Here is a 19,816-nt window from a genome sequence, read left to right on the forward strand (position 1 = left end):
AGGAGTCCCCTCTGGAGTGGTGGCAGCATTTGCCCATTGAACACATATGGGTACAAGTTAGCCGGGTTTCAGTGTTTTAATCAGCGTTAGCAAGGTTTGGGAGGGGGTTACAGAAAAAAAGTCAGCATTTCTCGTAGCCCATCAAGGGCCGGGTTCCAGGGTTTTCGATTTCTCGTGATTTTGCAAAACTCACAGTCTGCTCGCTCAGCCCACCCCTCAAAGCTGGGACAAGGGGGCAGCTGCACACTTGAGCCCCTCATCTGTTACCAGTGCCCACATGGTCCACATCTCCAGGGGGCTGAGGCGGTGGACCAGAAGGAGCCCTCTGTACAGGCAGGGGTCCCGAGGGTCCAGGGGCCGCCGTATTCCAAACGTCTTGAAGCCAGCATGGTGCATGGGGCTCACCCCCAGCTTTTTCAGGCACATCCCCACAAAGACGTCATCAATGGGGAACAGTTCAGCCTCTTCCACAGCCGCTTGGAGGTGCTGCACAGTGGCTCTGGACATGACATACCCTCCACCCCCAGCATAGGGTGGGTAGTGGTGGGCCCTATACATGGAGGGTGGGATGAAATATTTGACCTTGGTGTTCCTGTTGGGCAGGGCCTGGCGGATGACATCTCCCACCAGTAGGTCCTGGGCTGGGTCCCAGCCATCCAGGAACTCCAGCACATTGGGGACATGGACAAAGACATCGTCATCTCCCTTTAGCATGAAATGGGCCTGGGAACAGACAGCTGCCACCCAGCGCTGCAAGTGCAGCTCCTTGAGCGTCAGGTTGAAAAAGTCCTCGGCAAAGTCCCACTGTAGGATATCATCAAACTCCCGACTCTCGTAGGCCAGCAGCTGGGCTGGGGGCGCAGATCCTGCCACCCCCAGGAGGAACACCAGCTTCAGCTGCCGCCCCTTAGCCCAGCTTCCTGCCCGGCCCCACGTGCTGCGGATGGCCGCACGCCGCTCCACATGGCCAGGCTGTGACTTGATGGCCAGGAGCAGAAAGGTGTCCTCGGCACAGCCCGAAGGCTCCAGCAAGATGGAGAAGTTGCGGCAGTGGCGATAGGTCAAGAAGAGGCGGTGACGGTTAGGCAGGAACAGGGAGGCATTAGCCACCGTGTGGTTGGGTGGACACTGGCTGCGCCGGGGCCCTGGGGGAGCCCAGAAGGGCTGTCGGGCCATGGGGCCCCCCGCTGGGTGGGCCTCCTTCTTCAGGAAGAACAGGCAGCTGAGCAGCATCACAGCAAGGCTGTACAGGACCAGCCAGCCTACCCTGCGGAACATGGCAGGGCCTGCAAGGAGAGAGCCCGTGAGCAGACCGAGCCCGGCCCTGCCCGTCCTCCACCTCCCCGGTCCCAAGGGCAACCCACGGCCCAGCAGCTAGGTCCTTTTCTTTATCTTCTTCAGCGTGTCCTCCGGCTCTTTCCAGAGTCCCTCTCCCAGAGGACAGACCAAACACACCTGCTATGCCAGCCCTCGCTTCCCTTCTGCTGTCATTAGGGGACTCTTGGGTCAACTTTTTCTCCAAAAGGACTTGCAGCCACTTTAAAACTGAGGCACCACAAGTGTTTTCAGCATTTCCCACGAAGCTCAAGTACCTAATGAGCTTTAGTGAAAATGGCACCGCTTACTTCCAAAAAAAAAAAGTCTAGAGCGGCGGCAGGCCCTGCGTTTCCTGTCTCAGAGATGACGGCCCCCGGCACTGCCCTTAGGGAGTTTGCTCCTCCAGGGAGAGGAGACCACGGCAGGGCAGCAGCAGGTGGCGGAAGCCACCACAGAACACACCCATTTAACACATACTGGTACAGGTTTGCCTGAAGTATGGGTTTCCTGGGAAGTCGTTTAAATGGAGCTTTAGGGGGAAAAAAAAAAACAAACATGCACAGGAAGAGCATGAAGGCAAATAGGAAAGCCATAGACTTGTACCAGCATGGCTCCCCTGCGGCCACCCCTCACCAGTTCTACCGCTTACTGAGTTCTGGTTTTCTCTCAGCAAGTCTCCCAGCAATACAAAGAGAAAGCTGAGAAATGGTAACTTAGTACAGTAACCTGCCCAAGAGCCACAGTAGCCAGGCAGCAGTCCCCTCCTCGTCACCTCCCCCTGCCGTGTCCTGGTCCAGCTGGCCATCACTTCGATCCGGTCTACCCGCATTAGCCTCATCCCGGTTGTCCCTGCCGCCACTGCCACAAAAGCATCTCTTCTAGCTGCCAGGGATGCAGTGGCAGGCAAGACAGGTCCCAGCCCTCACAAAGAGACCAAGAAACCAGTACAAACTTCAGGGAGTGCAGAGAAGAAATTAAAGCAGTGTGATGGAATAGAGTGACCGGAAAGGCTCTTTTAGCCCACGGTAGTTTAGAAAGCCCTCCCTGAAAAAGAACACTTGAGCAAGAACTGAACAAAGTAAGGGATCAAACCCCATAAAGACCTGGGGGCGGGGGGGAGAGTGGGGGAGTGGGCCGGGCAGAGGGAATAGTTAAGTGCAGAGCTCCTGAAGCAGGGCAGGAGGTGTGTAGCGTGGCTGGACCAGAAGGAACAAGGAGGAAAGTGTTAGGTGGTGAAGCGGGGGCAGTAGCCTGAGGAGGGTCACATGCAAGATCCATGGGGAAAGTTTGGGGAAAGAGCTTGTGTTTTATTGTAAGCACCACGGAGATACGTCGGAGGATTTAACAGAGGCGGTAATAAGAATTTACATTGTTTGGAAGGTCACCACTGCTGCTGCTTAGATGATGGATTGTGGAAGCGCAGAAGTGGTAACAAGAGACCAGCTAGCAAACTCTTGCATTAGTCAGTAACCAGCCGCAGCTGAGACTCGGGTGGGGGCCGTGGAGCACGAGAAAACCAGATGGATTTCAGGCGTGGAAAATGGATTTCAGGTGTGGGAGCTACGCCTGCTGTGGGGGAGGGCACCCGGGGAGGGGAAAGAGTGGGGGGCGGGTTGGTGGTGCCACTTACCGAGAAGGGCGCAAAGCCAGCTGTTTTGGTTTTGACTTGTGCGTTTCAGAGGCCCAGGCTGAGATGCGCTGTGGACCTGATTTCCCCTTTGTCCACAGCGCTCCCAATGCACGCAATCCCCCAAGCGCTTCACTGCAGGAACCAACCCGAAGCTCCCCACTCCACACACCTGCTTGTGAATCCCATTCAGTACCTGCTAAGCGTAAGCCTCCCTCCGCTCTGCGAGCCCCCAAGCCTGGTCCTTAACCGGCTCGGGCTTCGGCGAGTGCACGCCCCCCTCCAAGTGGGTGCCGCGAGCCCTAAGGGTCTGAAATTGCTTCTGGGGTCCTCACAGGGCTCGGCGACCCATCACGCTTTGATGAGGGAAAGGGTCAAGGGCTGGTTCATTCTCTCCACACGACAGCCTCTAAAGGGCTCTTGTGGAGGCGCAAAGGCCCGTGGGGTCGCCAGAGCAAGGACCAGAGCCCCGCGGGGGACACCCCCCCGGGCCTGAGCACAGCGAGCGGCGCTGCCCGTCGGGGACTCCGGAGCAAGCGCCCCCAGGCTGCCCCGTCCACAACCCGCGGCTCCGGCCATTCTCGCCCCAGCGGGGCGAACAGAAGCCGACAGGCAGCAGGAGGCCACCTGGCCCCGACGGTCCACCGCAGGCGGGAGGCCGCTCCCGCGGGGCAGTACGACCGCGACCCCGCTGCTGCCAAGTCGGCTCCTCCCGCCGGGGGCTCGGCGCCCCTCCGCTCACAGTGGGACAGCCCCCTCCCAGCAGCGGGGCTCCAGGCGCCCCAGGCCAAACACCGCGCGCCCCTCGCCTACCTACCTGAGCCAAGACGCCGAGCGGACACCGACGAGGAGCTCGCGCAGCGCAGCCGCATAAGCACGGCTCTCTCCGCGGGGCGCGGGAGGTGGGCAGGGATCAGCAGCGACACCTGAGCGCTGGCCACGCCCCCGCTTGGCTCACCAACCCAGCGGCAAAGGCTGGGCTTGAGGGCGCGGTCTCTGGGGGCGGGCCCGGGGCCGCCGCGGGTCCCCGCCCACCTGGGTCTGCGCAGCTCCCCGCGCACCTGCGGGTTGAGAGGCTCGGCCCTGCGGTGCTGACCGGGGGAGGCCGACCCCGGTCTCCCACGGCCAGGCTCCCCGCTCCCCACGGCCATTCCCCGGCTCCTCCCCAGCCAGGCACTCCCGCCTCCTCCCGGCCAGGCCCCCTCCCCGCTCCTCCCCACGGCCAGCACCCCGCTCCCCGGACGCGCGGCGGCGGCTGGACAGACGCGGAGCCGCGGAGTCAGAGCAACCTTTAATCCCGCGCCCTATGGGAGAAGCCCCCGAAGCGCCTCCTCCGTCGAGCGGCCTTGGATCAGCTGGATCTGGATCTCCACCGTCAGGGGGTCGGGGCGGTAGTCGCTTTCGTACACGGAAACCAAAGATTTTCTTATTTCTGAGGAAATATGAAAGTGTGAATCCGGAGCGATGAGCGGGCTGGCAGTGCCGGGCCATCCCGGGCCAGCTCACGACACGTCCCGGAAACGCAAATGTGACCTCCGCCGTCCCGAGGCGAGCACGGTTTCAGAATCAGATTCCGCCCTCGGGTCTTAACCGTAATAAGGAATAAAATTAAATCACATCTAACTAGATCATTTAACAAGTCTCAGTTTGAATTACAAGATGAACTAGCTGCTTTTCTTGGAACATCATTTTCACTTGAAAGTACGCTGACAAAATATGGTTATTTCGACGTGAATATCTGGCAGATATTTTCTAAAAAAAGAATGAAGCAAGCCTGGCACTTCAGGGAAAACAACTGAAAGCATTCTGATAAATACATTTATAACATTTGAACTTTCAAGTAGAAACTAGAATTTTGTAACACTGTATCTGCCACCATGAACTTAACAGTTTTCCAATACTCAAAAGACTTTTCTGATGTTATGGTTGATGATAAAGAACGCGATTTTTGTATAATGGATAAAAAAATGTCAACAGTTGGAAGATCTGCATAACTCAGTGAACCAGTACTTTACAAATAACAATTGCCAGATGTTAACAATTGTGCATGGGTAAGATAGCCGTTCAAAATGCAATGTTAAAAAAAAAAGGCAATGTAGACCAATGGATTAATTTAACATAACTGATTATGAAAAAATTCACCCATATAGATTCAGTTTTCACACTGTAACAACCTTTAAAAAACTACTAGTTGTCAAATCTCATGCAAAGAGGAATATCCACAGTTATTTAAAAGCCTATTAAAATATTTCCCTCTTTTCCAATTACATGTCCATGTGAGGTGAGATTTTCTTCATACACTTCAACTACAGCAACACATCACAGAGACTGACTGCAGAAGCAGCTATGCAAATATGGCTTCCTCAATTAAGCCAGACATTAAAGAAATTTGCAAAAATGTAAAAACAAAAAAAAGTTTTGTTTAAGCCCATTTTAACCCCAGGATTCAATCACAAATCTCATGTCCATATTTGTCTGGGTCTTCAATTCCAGTAGTGTAAGTCGTTTGTTCTTTTTCAGAGTTGTTTTGGCTATTCTAGATCCTTTGAATTTCTATATGAACTTGAGAATCAGCTTGCTGATTTCTACCAAAAAAAAAGAAAAAAAGGGCTTCCCTGGTGGCGCAGTGGTTGAGAGTCCGCCTGCCGATGCAGGGGACACGGGTTCGTGCCCCAGTCCGGGAAGATCCCACGTGCCGCGGAGCGGCTGGGCCCGTGAGCCATGGCCGCTGAGCCTGTGCGTCTGGAGCCTGTGCTCCGCAATGGGAGAAGCCACTGCGATGAGAGGCCCGCGTAATGCAAAAAAAAAAAAAAAAGAAAAAGAAAAAAACAAACAAAAAAACCCCTCCAGGGCTATGATTGAGATTTTATTGACTCTGTAGAGCAATCTGAGGAAAACCAACATCTTAACAATGCTGAATCTCCTAATCTATGTACATAGTATATATCTCCACCGATTTTGGTCTAGTTTCTCTCAGTAACATTTTATAGTTTTCAACATATAAAACTTCTATTGATAATGCTATTGTAAATGGTATTATTTAAAAATTTTAATATCTGATTGTTCATTGCTCATAATGGAAACATTTTTTGAATACTGACCCTGTATTCTGCAACCCTGTTAAACTCACTTATTAGTTTTAGAAGCTTTTCTAATATATGCATTTAGTGCAATAAATTTCTCTCTAAATACTGCTTTGTTATATCCTACTAATTTTGGCATTTTGTATTTTTATTTCCATTCAGTTCAAAATGCTTTCTAATTTCCCTTTTGATTTCTTCTTTGACCCATAGGTTATTTAGAAGTGTGTTATTTAGTTTCTAAAAATTTGGGGATTTTGCAAATATTTTTCTGTTTAATTCCACTGTGGTGATAGAGGATACTTTATATGACTTGAATTCTTTTAAACTTCTTGAGACTTGCTTTATGGCCCAGGTTGTAGAATATCTCAGTTCTGTGTGCACTTAAAGAATGTGTGTGTGTGTGTGTGTGTGTGTGATTGGATGGAGCGCTCTGTAGCTGTCAGTTAGCTCAAGTTAATTGGCAGTGATTCAAGTCTTCTACATGCTTATTGATTTTCTATTTGTTCTAGCAATTACTTATTTGTGCTGAAATCTCTGAATATAATTTTGGATTTGTCTATTTCTCCTTGTACTTCTATCAGCTTTTGTTTCATGTATTTTGAAACTCAATTATTAGGTGCATGCATGCTAAGGACTGTTACATCCTCCCAATGAACTGACTCCTTTATTATGAAATGACCCTCTTTATCCCTGGTAATAGTCTTTGCTCTGAAATCTACTTTGCCTGATATTAATGCAGCTACTCCCATTTTCTTTTGATTAGTGTTAGCATGAATATCTTTTTCCATCCTTTTTATTTCTCATATTTTTGTATCTTTATATTTAAAGGGGGTTTCTGATAGGCAGATAGCTTGGTCTTACTTTTTTATCCAATCTGATCATCTCTGCCTTTTTTTTTTTGTTTGTTTGTTTATTCTTTTATTTTATTTTTTTTTAATCATCTCTGCCTTTTAATTGGGTATTTAGACCATTTATATTTCATGTGACTCAATATAATTGGGTTTAAGTCTACCATCTTGTTGTTTTCTATTTATCCCATATGTTCTTTGTTTTTTCTGTTTCCACCTTCAGATTAACTGAATATTTTTATAATCCCTATTTTCTCTCCTTTGTTGGCTTATTAACTATAACCCTTTGTTGTGTTTGGTAATTGCAATCATTGTTGCTTTTGTTGTGGTCATCCATTTACAATGCTTGGTGTCAGTTTATTTATCTCTTGTAAAAATAAAATAGAGTGTGTGTGTAAAAAAAAAAAAGGTACAGTTCAGGAGCTTTTAGTATATTTACAATGTTGTGCAACCATCACCGCTCATTTCAGAACATTTCCATCACCGCAGATGGAAAACCCGAAGCCATTAAGCAGTCATGCCCCATTCCCTCCTTCTCCCGCCCCCAGGCAACCACTAATCTACTTTCTGTCTCTATGGATTTGACAATTCTCCACATTTCATATAAAATCATTATGTGGTCTTTTGTGTCTGGCTTCTTTCCCTTAGCATTGAGTTTTCAAGGTTTATCCATGGTTTAGGACATGTCAGTGCTTCATTCCTTTTTGTGACGGAATAATATCCCATTGTATGGATGGACCACATTTTGTTTATCCTTTCATCCGTTGATAGCCATTTGGGCTCTTCCCCACTTTTTGGCTGTTCTGAATCGGGCTGCTGTGGTCTTGCTTTAGACTTTTGCAGCAGTCTCCCAGCTGAGTGACCTGTTCTCCTACCTCTCCCTCCAAGCCAGACAGTTCTAAAAATTAAATCTAGGGACTTCCCTGGTGGTCCAGTGGTAAAGAATCCGCCTTACAATGCAGGGGACACGGGTTTGATCCCTGGTCAGGGAACTAAGATCCCACGTGCCACAACTACTGAGCTTGCGTGTCTCAACTAGAGAGCCTGCCTGCTGCAAACTACAGAGCCCACGTGCCCTGGCGCCTGCACGCCACAACTAGAGAGAAGCCCACGCACCTCAACGAAGATCACGCATGACTCAACTAAGACCCGATGCAGCCAAAGATAAATAAAATAAATAAATCTTTAAAGAAATTTAAATATAAAACTTACGTATTTCAATGCTGCCACTGGCCGTACAACAAGTCCAGGCTCCTTATACAGCAATCAGGGCTAATGTCCTGCAGAAGCAGGACCACCGCTGAGCCAGAAGGACCCTGGACACTCCCAACCCTGGGCCTCCCTACTCACTCCATCCTGGCCCCCACCCCAGAATGCCTGTCCTGCCCATGTCATGACCGCAGCGGGGCTGCAGGGAAGACACAGGGTTTGGTCCTCAGGGTAGACATGGCCCTCCCACTGGCTGGAAGAGATGATTCTCCATCCTTCCACTCCTTTGGTCCCCAATCAGGCTGATCCCTCAGCAAGTCCTGCTATATTTGTGCCCTTCCCCAAATCCATATGTTGAAATCCCAGCCCCCAAAGGTGATGATGTTAGGAGGTGGGGCCTTTGGAAGGCAATTACGTCATGAGGGCAGAGGGAGACGGCTGGTCCCTTCTGCCCCGTGAGGACCCAGGGAGAAGGCACAAACCAGGAACAGGACTCTCACCTGACCCTGCTGGCAACTTGGTCTTTGACTTCCTGGCCTCCAGAGCAGCTAGAAATAAATGTCTGTTGTTTAGAAGCCACCCACGCCGTGGAATTTTACAGCAACCTGAATGGACTAGGACTGGTCCTTAGTAAACACTCCCTGCCCCGTTCCCATCATCGGTCTTACCGTTTTTAGCTTTCTTACTCTTCTTCTTTGAATCCTGAGAGGAAGAACCACAAAATAAGTTCCTTGCTGGAGTGGGGGGATGCTGGGGAAGGGGTGGGTGCTCTCACCCCCTCCAGGGCCTCTCCTGGTCTTCTGGGGAGCAGCTGCCCGACCTACCCGCTTGCCTGGCCCCTCGCACTCGAGAAGGCCGCCCTCCATGCAGGTGACCCTTGCTGCGTCACCCCTCCAGCCCCCACTCCTGTGGTTCTGGCCCCCCTCCCCCTCCCCGCCTCCCTACCCCCCACAGCCTGGCCAGGCTTCTGTGGGCAGGGGAGGCCAGGGGCACTGCTGTACCCTGTAAAGCGTCAGCCTGTCGGTCTCCAAGGTACGGACCACCCCAAAGTTGCACACGGTGGACACGAATGGCTCCCCGGAGAGCAGGGGCTCCAGGACCACCAGGCCACTGCCCAGCACCCGGAGGACGGGTGGGTCCTGGCGCAGATCCTTACGGAGCTCCTCCTCCTTCTTCTTGCTCCCCTTCTGCTCCTGCGGGGAGAGGCCGGGCGAGTGGACGCGGGGAGCAGGGGACCGAGCGCGCAGCCCCCCACCACCCAGGCCACCCCACACAGACGCACCTTGGCTGGTCCTTTCTCCCCTTTGCCTGCTTTGTCTTTCCCATCTTTCCCCTTCTTGTCTTTCTCTTCCTTGTTTTTCTCCTTCCCTTTCTTGTCCGTCTCTCCCTTTCCCTTCTTAGCAGCCGAGGGACTGTTGGGGGAAGGTGGCACCGCAGGCCAGGAGAGAATCTAGGGGACAGGAGCTGGGTTGGAGCTAGCCAGGATCTTTCTGGACAGGCACCGAGGTCTGCCAACAAGGGGGCGGGGCTACAGATGCCCGACAGAAGAGCGGAACAGAGGAGAAGCGGGGCAGTGTGTGGACCCTGGAGACCAGCCTCCCACCTTCTCCTCCACGACGGTGACGGTGGTCCCTGAGAGCAGGAAGGCCCTGAGCGGCACCAGGCCCTTGAGCGTGTGCTGCATCGCGTAGTTGCAGGCGATGACGTCAGACCAGGGCTTGCGGACTGTGCTAAAGAGAACTGTCCTTGGGGAGGGGAGATGGAGACGTGGGGGCCATCACCCAGGGGGCTGTGCTGGGGACCAGGGACGAGGCTGGGAGGGCACTTGGAGAAGATGTGCACACGTGGGCACAGCGTGAGGCTACGGGGCCCGTGCTGTCAGGGAGGGCTGTGGGCCGGAGGAGAATGCAGAACGAGAAATGCGGGTGTGGTCCGGGCCCTGCTCCCAGCCCGGTGAGCATCCTTACCCCGGGGACGGGCAGAGCCGGGGATCCAGGCGCGGCCGCAGCTTGGCCAGCTCTTCTGCAGAGTCTATGGACTGCGGCAAGGGCGCTGAGGCGCCGGACTCCTCCAGCTCCCCGGACTGGGACAGGGAGGCCGGCCCAGGCCCTACGGAGTCTTCAGCCTCCTTGATGGGCTCTTTGGGGATGTCCTCACCTAGCTGTTCCGTGCTGGGCGAGGGCTTGGCGATCTACCACAGAAAACACGAAAACACGTCCAGGGCTGCCGGCCTCAGAGATCTCACCAGACACTATGTGAAGGTGGTGTAAATGGGCACCAGTGTTTGACGGACGTGAAGCAAAGCAAACACATGGACTTACAAGCCAGGAAGTTATAAAAAAAACTTACCAGTCCTGTTTTTTCTGAAAGTTCTATGTTAACAGTAAAAACAGTAACAACTTCCACATTAGCTGGGGGCCCTCGTGTTTTTTGGGTTCTTTTGGCCACGCCCTGCGGCACATGGGACCTTAGTTCTCTGACCGGGGGTCGAACCCGCACCCCCTGCAATGGAAGCGCAGTCTTAACCACTGGCCCGTCAGGGAAGTCCTGGCCCCAGGCATTTCTCCTAGTGGGATGCCACCGTTGGGTTTTCATGTGACAGGAAGGGAGCCGGGAGGCGCAGGGGGAGTTGGAGAACGCGGTGGGGAAGCCGGCAGCTCCCTTGTTATGTCCTTTGCTCCCATTTCAGGGGGGATGGGAAGGGGTGAACAGGGTTGAGAATTACTCCAGCTGCAAGAAACGGGCTGAGTGGAAGCCAGTTTCCTGCTCAGAGTAGGGTATGAATTGGAAAGATCCATGTTAAGGGTTCTCCTGGGTCCCCAAAGCCGTTGTGCCTGCACAGGAGCCCCTGAGCACCCGAGAGCAGAGCCCCCGTGGACACACCTCAGCCAGCACGCGGCCGTATTCATTTCCTTCGCCTTCCTCATCTTCCACAAACTCGTACGTTACATAATAGCTGTAAGTGATGAAAGGGCCTTGGGGCCCTGGTTCCGGGTCCAAGACCGAGGAGTCCAGAACCCCTGTGACATGTCCAACAGTCACCACCAACCGCGCCTCCTGCGCCAGGAGATCTGCAGGGGGGAACGGGCAGGGGTTGGGGGAGCCGGGGGGTGGGGGTGGCGTGGGCAGGCAGACAGCGGGGGAGGGCAGGCGAGCTCAGCTCCTGCCTTCTTTCCTCCGAGCAGGGCTGAGCCTCACTCTGCAGACTTGGGTTCGAATCCCAGCTCTACCAAGTTCAACACACCGTGATCTGGGGTAAGTCTCTTTTGGGCAAGAGGCCCCTCTTAAGCCTTGTTTTCCTGATGTGTAAAATGGGAATGGTAGTAGCTACTTTGCAGGGTAGTTACAGGTGGAGACTATGTTACCTTAGCCCGGACTGGTACTCGGCAGGCATCGCTACTTTTATCCATGTTTTGTCACCCTGACCTTGAGAAGGCTCTGGTGCAGCTTGTGCTGTGAGCCACAAGGGGGTGATCTCAAGCCACCACGGACAACATTTCAAGAATGTTTCCCATTTGTCTAGGAAGGGAGGGGACTGTGAGGGTCCCAGCCTCCCTACCATTTCTGTCGCCAAATCTCAATCACGACGATCAAAATCTGGGAGAGAACTCTGACCAAGAAGGTGACCTACACCTGACCAGGGTCTGGGTCAGCCAGGGAGCTGGATGACAGACAGACATGTGCAGCCAGTAGGGTGATGGGCGGGCCAGCAGGTCCCCCTAACCCCCCGCCCTGCCCTGCACATCGGCTCCCTCACCCCCGCTGTGGCTGAGCCCACGGAACAGATGCTTCTCGCTGGGGGCCACGGCGATGTCGTCCAGCACGCAGAGGCCGGACAGGCTATCGATGATGAAGCCCCGGTAGCAGGGCACCAGGGCCAGCGGGTTCCCCTGCAGCACCAGCAACCTCAGGCGCCGCAGCGTTCGGAGGCCGGCCACCATGCCCTGCAGGTCCGTCAGGTCGTTGAAGCTCAGGTCCAGGGAGATGAGGTTGGGCCTGGAAGGTGAGTGGGACTGCCAGAAGTCAAGAGGCCAGCTAGGCAAAGGGGTGGGGACAGGTAGCTGTGGTCTTGCCACGGCGCCTGCATCCCCCAGCACCCCGAGTCCCCGATGGACGAGGCCTGGTGCTGAGGACGGGATGGGAGGCTGTGCCCATCCTCAACTCTCAAGCTCTGTGCTGCCCTTGACCTAGGTTAGCCCCCCTGTTGGGAAGGGGCTCCTGGTTCTCCCAGTGCCCTCCCTCCTTGCTGTGGCATAGAGGTGGCCACCGCCACATCCTGCCTCTACCGGACTTCTACGTGTACAGACCTCTTCTCAGTTAACGGTCTATCTCCCAGAGAGCCTAATACGGGGTTGTGCATCTAGAAGGTTCTCAGCAGAGAGGGACAAACTGGCGAGGAAGGCGGAGGGGAGCCTCTGCGCGGAGGAGCAGCGGGTGGGGGTAGGAGAGGTCGGTAAATAGGGGGGCCTGGGAAGAGGGTGCATGAGGCTTGAGGGGTCTAGAAGCTGGAGGACGCCCTCCAGAGTCAGACCAGCGCCTGACCACAGGAAGCCAGCTGGTTCATTTCCTGGGGAACGTGGGTGAAGAAGAACTGGCCGGGGAGGGCAGAGGAGGCGCCCTGCACCCCGACCTGGAGAAGGGGGCCTCCCTGCTGCACAAAGCAGAAAGCAAAGCAATTTCAGCTCTGAGAACAGAGGCACAAAAACAAACAGAACCAAAGCCCACAAGGGGACAACGCATCAGTACAGTCCCGTCATCACATGTGACGGAACTTCAACTCCCCTCTCTCCCTCCTCTCATCCTGCCCAGGATGTTGGCCAGCCAGTGACGAAAACACCCGAGAAGAACATTTCATGCTGACCGGCACACAGATTTTACCCAGTATCAGCCTCCTTCAAGAGAACTGGTGGAAACATCAGCAAAATGGATTCTCAGGAAGTATATATACCCTCCTTCTAAATTCAAAACAGCAAAAGACGGAGGTTTCACACATTTGTGTTTCTATGAAATCCATACTCAGCATTAAGCAGGTTACGTTCTCGTCAGTCTGTTTTCCAAATCAAAAACCAGAACACTTAGAACTCTGTCCATGGTACGAGTCTGAACTCAGCTGACACACAAAGTCCAAAGTGTATGTTTCCTTCCTGTGCTACACACCCTGACGGCTGAGGTCAGTGGAGGGAAGGGATCCGGAATTGCACACGGCCAAGGCTGTGAAGAGGCAGCTTGGCCAAGAGTAGGGAAAGAGGAGGAAGGAGGAAATTAGGGTCAGAGAGACGGGCCTTCCACGAGCACGTTCCCAGGAGACCTGGGAAAGCAGGGAAGCAATGTTGCCCTGCGCCCCATTCCCCCTTCTGGGCCGTGAAGAAAGCAACAGTCATGAACGTCAGCCCGGGGAAGTACTGCCCAGGATGCTGAGCCCCGGGAATCCTCAGAGCTTCTCTGACAGGCCTCCCTGGCCCCGCTTCCTCTGATGAATGTTCACGGGTGGTATCTGAGGCCCTGAGGCTCCTCAGATCCAGCGTTTCAGTTTCCCACTGCTCACCCACCAAGAAGACAAAGTCAAACCGAGAGCTGTCTGTAGGGCAGCAGTTCTCAACTGGGGGTTGTTTTGCCCCCCAGTGGACATTTGGTGCTGTCTGGAGACCTGCTGGTTGTCGCAGCTGGTGTGGGGTGGGTGCTACTGGCATCTGGTGGGTAGAGGCCGGGGATGCTGCTCCACCTACGGCAGTGCCCAGGACGGCCCTCACAACCAAGAATTAGCTGGCCTGAGTGTCAGCAGAAACCCCGAAGCAAAAGGTCCCACTCATTCCCAATACCTCTTGGTGTCCTTCCCTGGGCTTCAGTGGGATTTTCTGTTTATTGGGTCAGAGAAATAAATCCTAGGTTTGGACTTAGCAGCCAACCAGGAGTTATTATAGAGAAGAGCAAAGCTGAGTTCTCTGAGCCACCAGCAAGGAACGGCCCCAATCTAATGCTCACCCCCTCCCTCCCTCTTTCCACGTGGGGCTCCCGAGTTACCAGTAATCACTGGTGACATACAGACTCTCCAGGGGGCCCAGAAGCTTGTTGTGACCCAATCCCAAGTGCTGGAGCCTTGGGGGCGGGCGGGTGCACAGACACTCCATGCTGGTCATCCTGTTGCCGTAGAGCTCCAGCACCTGCGACGCGGGTGGAAAGACAGCCTGTGAGCCCAGACAAAATGGAACCCACTCCCTGCTTCCGCCCTGGGCAACTCAGGAGAGGAATTAATGAAGTACTCATGCCTCATCTCCCTGTGCCCACCTGGACCCCCTTCTAAGAATCCGGGAAGAAAATATTCCTGCAGCAGGTGTCAGAAAGTTTCTTTTCCAATGAAAAGACAACCCTCAGAATGGGAGAAAATATTTGCAAATGAAGCAACTGACAAAAGATCAATATCCAAAATATACGAACAGCTCATGCAACTCAATATTTAAAAAAACAATAACCCAATCAAAAAATGGGCGGAAGACCTAAATAGACATTTCTCCAAAGAGAACATACAGATGGCTAAGAGGCACAAGAAAATATGCTCAACATCACTAATTATTAGAGAAATGCAAATCAAAACTACAATGAGGTATCATCTCACACCGGTCAGAATGGCCATCATTTAAAAAAATCGACAGACAGGGCTTCCCTGGTGGCGCAGTGTTAGAAATCCACCTGCCAACGCAGAGGACACAGGTTCGAGCCCTGGTCCGGGAAGATCCCACATGCCGTGGGGCAACTGGGCCTGTGCGCCACAGCTACTGGGCCTGCACTCTAGAGCCCGCGAGCCACAACTGCTGAGGTCCGTGCGCCTAGAGCCTGTGCTCCGCAACAAGAGAGGCCGCCACAATGAGAGGCCTGCGCACCGCAATGAAGAGCAGTCCCCACTCACCGCAACTAGAGAAAAACCTGCGCGCAGCAACAAAGACCCAACACAGCCAAAAATAAATAAAATAAAATCAACAAAATTTAAAAAATATCTACAAACAATAAATGCTGGAGAGGGTGTGGAGAAAAGGGAACCCTCTTGCACTGTTGGTGGGAATGTAAATTGATACACCCACTATGGAGAACAGTATGGAGGTACCTTATAAAACTAAAAACAGAACTACCATATGACCCAGCAATCCCACTACTGGGCATATACCCTGAGAAAACCATAACTCAAAAAGACACATGCACCCCAATGTTCATTGAAGCACTATTTACAGTAGCCTTGACATGGAAGGAACCTAAATGTCCATCAACAGAGGAATGGATAAAGAAGATGTGGTACATATATACAATGGAATATTACTCAACCATAAAAAGAATGAAACTGGGTCATTTACAGAGATGTGGATGGATCTAGAGAGTGTCATACAGAGTGAAGCAAGTCAGAAAGAGAAAAACAAATATCGTATATTAATGCATATATGTGGAATCTAGAAAAATGGTATAGATGATCTTATTTGCAAAGCAGAAATAGACACAGATGTAGAGAACAAATGTATGGGTACCAAGGGGGAAATTGGGGGTGGGAGGAATTGGGAGATTGGGATTGACATATATACACTGTTGATACTATGTATAAAATAGGTAACTACTGAGAACATACTGTATAGCACAGGGAACTCTACTTAATGCACCGTGATGACCTAAATGGGACTGAAATCCAAAAAAGAGGGAATATATGTATACGTATAACTGATTCATTTTGCTGTACAGTAGAAACTAACACAACATTGTAAAGCAACTATACTGCAATAAAAATTAATCTTAAAAATTAAAAAAAAGTTTCCTTTCCTTTTGTGAAGGAAACTTTAAAATATGGAGTGGAGGTGATGTCTGAGAGAGTGGGAAAGGAAATGAGTTAACACTTTTTAAATTTTTATTTATTTATTTATTTTTATTTTTGGCTGTGTTGGGTCTTCGTTGCTGCGCGTGGTCGTTGCTGCGTGTGGGCTTTCTCTAGCTGTGGCGAGCGGGGGCTACTCTTCATTGCGGTGCGCGGGCTTCTCATTGTGGTGGCTTCTCTTGTCGCGCAGCATGGGCTCTAGGCACACAGGCTCAGTAGTTGTGGTGCACAGGCTTAGTTGCTCCGTGGCACATGGGATCTTCCCGGGCCAGGACTTGAACCTGTGTCCCCTGCATTGACAGGCAGATTCATAACCACTGCGCCACCAGGGAAGCCCCAAGTTAACATTTTTGCAACTTCTCGACTCATGGCAGTTGTCTCTGGGAAAGCCAAAGGGCCCCTGGCTGGAATAGGGAATAAACCCAAAGATAACAGAGTTCTTGTATTTCTCCTCCAAGGCTTTGCCCACTTTCTTCTTGAGCCCAGTACTGAGCCATACTTCTGAGCCTCTTCTGCCACAAAATCTAGTAGTCTCAGCATTTAATTTAAAATTGAGACCATTTTGATATGCTCAGCTGAAGACTCGTAATAAAGCCTGGCCTACCTCTTTTTGGGGCTTCCCTGGTGGCACAGTGGTTAAGAATCTGCCTGCCAATGCAGGGGACACGGGTTCGAGCCCTGGTCTGGGAAGATCCCACATGCCGTGGAACAACTAAGCCCGTGAGGCACAACTACTGAGCCTGTGCTCTAGAGCCCGCGAGCCACAACTACTGAGCCCGCAAGCCACAACTACTGAGCCTGCGCTCTAGAGCCCGTGAGCCACAACTACTGAGCCCACGTGCCACAACTACTGAAGCCCGTGCACCTAGAGCCCGTGCTCCGCAACATGAGAAGCCACCGCAATGAGAAGCCCACGCACCGCAACGAAGAGTAGCCCCCACTCGCCGCAACTAGAGAAAGCCCACGCGCAGCAGCGAAGACCCAACACAGCCAAAAATAAATAAATTTATTAAAAATAAAGTATTCTTAAAAGAAAAAAAGCCTGGCCTACCTCTTTTTAAAACTTTTTTATTGTGGTAAAATATATATAATTTGCCATTTCAACCCTTTTTAAGTGGACAATTCAGCAGCATTAGTACATTCACTTAATGTACAACCATCATTACTCTCCATTACTCCAAACAGAAACTGTGTACCCATTAAGCTGTACGTCCCCAATCCTTCCCCCTGGTAACCTCTGATCTACTTTCTGTCTCTATGGATTTGCCTCTTCTAGATATTTCATGCAGTGCAATCATCTAATACGTGGCCTTTTGTGTCCAGCCTCCTTCATTCAGCATCATGTTTTCAAGGTCATCCATGTTGTACATGTGTCATTCCTTTTTCTGACGGTGTGGACAAGACCACATTTTGCCGCTCCATTCATCTGCTGGTAACAAGCGGGCTGTGTCTACCTTTTGGCTATTGTGAACAGCGCTGCTGTGAACACTGGTGTACAGGAATCTGTCTGATTCCTGCCTTGTATTCTTTGGGGTGTATACCTAGGAAGGGAATTGCTGGGTCCTGTGGAAATTCTAGGTTTAACTTTTTGAGGGATCAGGCCTACCTCTCCAAAGCCTGAGGCCGGCCCTTAGCACAGTCACAATGGCCAAACCTTCTGTGTGGGGGGCAGCGGAGGGGCAGGGCCTCTGGGCAGCATTGGCTCCAAGACCTGGAACAGAACCTGGGCTCCTTTACCTTGAGAGTTGGGGGCAGGTTGGTGGTGTCAATCTCCTCGATTTGATTGGCACACAGCACCAACTCTTCAAGCTTCACAAATTTCAGGAGGTCTCTGTCCACCAGGCTCACCTGGAAGGGAGGAACGGGAGCTCAGAGCTCCAGCACGTGAGGCGGCACTGGAGTGAGGACGGCAATGGCACGTCCATCTGCAGAGAGTGAGCGCCCCACACCCCAAGCCCTTTCTTCTCTTGCTCGCCTTTCCTGCCAGGATCCGAGTGCCTCGGCCGTCGCAGTGGCCTGTCACCTCTGAACCTTCACCCCCTCTGACTGTAGGTGTTGGACAACTTCCAGCTCATGTCCTGTGTCCCTTGTCAGCCTGTCAGCTCCTGAAGCCCGGAATCCCACCTTCTCCACCGTCCACCCCAGAGCCACAGTGAATCCTATGGTCTTAAGGAATCTTTCTAGTTTACACCCAGCAGGGTCAGACCAGAAGCTTCAGGAGGGGTCTGTCTGTGAATCCTCGGTTGACTTTGGCTTCAAGGACATTAGGGGCCTTTCCCGGCTGGGCCTCCCTTCTCTGGGGTAACAGACTGGGCCAGCTCGCCAAGATTGCTGGCCCTGCTCTGTGGACAAGCTGGCGAGATTAATCAGGAGGCGAGCAGGGCTAGGTCTTCCCACCAAGGCCCGTAAGGGGAATGGCCCCCCTAACACCGACTCTGTGCCTGGTGTTCGCCCCCAGTGCTCACCTGCTTGTCCACCACCCGTAGCGACCTGAAGTAGGTGTAGAAGAAGCTGTCTTTGAGCATCAGGGGATTCTGGATGGCCAGCTCTCTCAGAAAACAGTCCTCAGCGCTTGAGCCCTCCGGCAGGGCCCAGGGTGAGTGGGGGCTGCAGACCAGGCCCAGCAGGGCATCCACCGTCTCCTCCCCGGGGCCCACAGCGTCCTCGTCTCTGGGGATCAGCTCCCGCCATGCTCGGTAAGTTTGAGGAAGAAAGCGCGACTTATTCTGCAGAGATGGAGGCAGAGAATTTCTCTCGTTATGACTCAGCCCCTCTCAAGGACTCAAAACTCTCAAAACGGAATCGATTGTAAAACAGGACAATCAGGGAGAGTTTCGAAGCCGGGAGGTGCAAAAGGCAATCTGTGGGCTGTAACGAGCCAAGGGAAGGTGTTTGAAGAAGAGGCAGCAAAGCCTGCAAAGGTAAATTCAGAGCCTTGAGATGCCATAAGTGGACGATGAACGATTTCGGTCCTGGAGTTTACTCTCTCCCACTCCTTCCTCTTGAGACACATCTATCTATGAAACCCCCAAGTTCAGCACAACGCCAGGCACATAGTAGGTGCCCAATCAATGTTTGTTGTTGAAACAAATAAATTAGTTCCTTGATTGGTATCTCAGTTTTCTCTTCTATGAAAATGGAAACCAGCCGACAAGAGTAGGTGGGGCCCCAGCTTCCCACCAAGTCCACGGGAACCCTTCAGGACTCAAGACTTCCGGGCACACCTGGGAAGCCCCGGGTTCTCAATGTCATGCTCCTTGTGCACTTAGGTGATGAGGATGGCCCCTGTGGCCACAGCACAGCAGGGTCCTAACTGCAAACCTTGCTCTCAGGATGAGCTTTCCACCCCAAAGGAGCCCGGTGTCTTTAAGACAGCCAGGGGCCTGCCCCGGATCCGCCTGATGCGCTCAGGATGGGGTCCTGCTCTGGTGGGTGGGGGGGTCCCTGCCCTCCACCCTGGGTCAGCGCCCACAGGCCCCGGGGGGGCCTATCCCGTCCACCCCTGCAGTGTCCCTCTTCCCACAGTCCATCCCCATTCCCCCCCGACGCCCCAGTCAGGACTATCCCTAAACGCCCAGACACAAACATCCTCTCAGGCTTCTACAGACCAGCCAACTCCTGGGGCTGGCAGCCCCCTAAGCACCCGGGGCCAGCACCACCCCAGCCCCGCTTTCCGCCCCTAGGCCCCGGCCTGGCCCCTGGTCAGTCCCCTCCGTCTTTCACAGCCCCGAGCCCCTCCTCCAGCCGCCCCGCCAGCGCCCGCACCCAGCTGCCCGTGCCGCACGGGAACTCGTGCAGACACAACTTCCGCAGGTGCTCCCGGACCGCGGCGCTCACTGTCAGGGCGGGCGGCTCCATGATCGCGCGTTCTCCACGCCACCCG

General features: G+C 52.8%; 1 protein-coding gene across 11 annotated transcripts; it reads right to left on the bottom strand.

Annotated features, from left to right (window-relative positions):
* Positions 1-51: 51 nt before the first annotated feature.
* LOC308626634 (N-acetyllactosaminide beta-1,3-N-acetylglucosaminyltransferase 4) lies at positions 52-19,800 on the bottom strand. Of its 11 annotated transcripts, XM_081251944.1 has the most exons (14): positions 19,699-19,800; positions 18,399-18,659; positions 17,671-17,781; positions 14,106-14,245; positions 11,842-12,080; positions 10,968-11,155; positions 10,052-10,275; positions 9,688-9,829; positions 9,367-9,534; positions 9,086-9,277; positions 8,753-8,786; positions 8,585-8,632; positions 4,234-4,376; positions 1,172-1,286 (listed from the first exon to the last, which is right to left on the bottom strand). In XM_081251944.1, exons 1-13 carry the CDS (start codon positions 19,789-19,791, stop codon positions 4,249-4,251), a joined length of 1,968 nt encoding a protein of 655 aa, XP_081108070.1. In that variant the 5' UTR covers positions 19,792-19,800; the 3' UTR covers positions 1,172-1,286; positions 4,234-4,248. The 11 variants fall into 11 exon arrangements, with proteins under 11 accessions (XP_081108069.1, XP_081108076.1, XP_081108073.1 ...); XM_081251946.1 differs by lacking the exon at positions 1,172-1,286 and having other exon boundaries at positions 4,155-4,376; positions 14,127-14,245; XM_081251945.1 differs by lacking the exon at positions 1,172-1,286 and having other exon boundaries at positions 4,155-4,376; positions 9,688-9,814.
* Positions 19,801-19,816: the final 16 nt, after the last annotated feature.

Source organism: Mesoplodon bidens (genome assembly GCF_964165515.1).
Source record: "Mesoplodon bidens genome assembly, chromosome: 13".
Classification (NCBI taxonomy): domain Eukaryota; kingdom Metazoa; phylum Chordata; class Mammalia; order Artiodactyla; family Ziphiidae; genus Mesoplodon; species Mesoplodon bidens.

Excerpts from the sequence above, each read along its gene's own strand:
- LOC308626634 (XM_081251944.1), bottom strand. The coding sequence starts at position 19,791 with ATGGAGCCGCCCGCCCTGACAGTGAGCGCCGCGGTCCGGGAGCACCTG. Across the intron at positions 14,246-17,670 it reads ACCTGCCCCCAACTCTCAAG|GTGCTGGAGCTCTACGGCAA; the intron begins GTAAAGGAGCCC and ends CCCGCGTCGCAG. Across the intron at positions 12,081-14,105 it reads TATGTCACCAGTGATTACTG|GCCCAACCTCATCTCCCTGG; the intron begins GTAACTCGGGAG and ends CTCACCTTCCAG.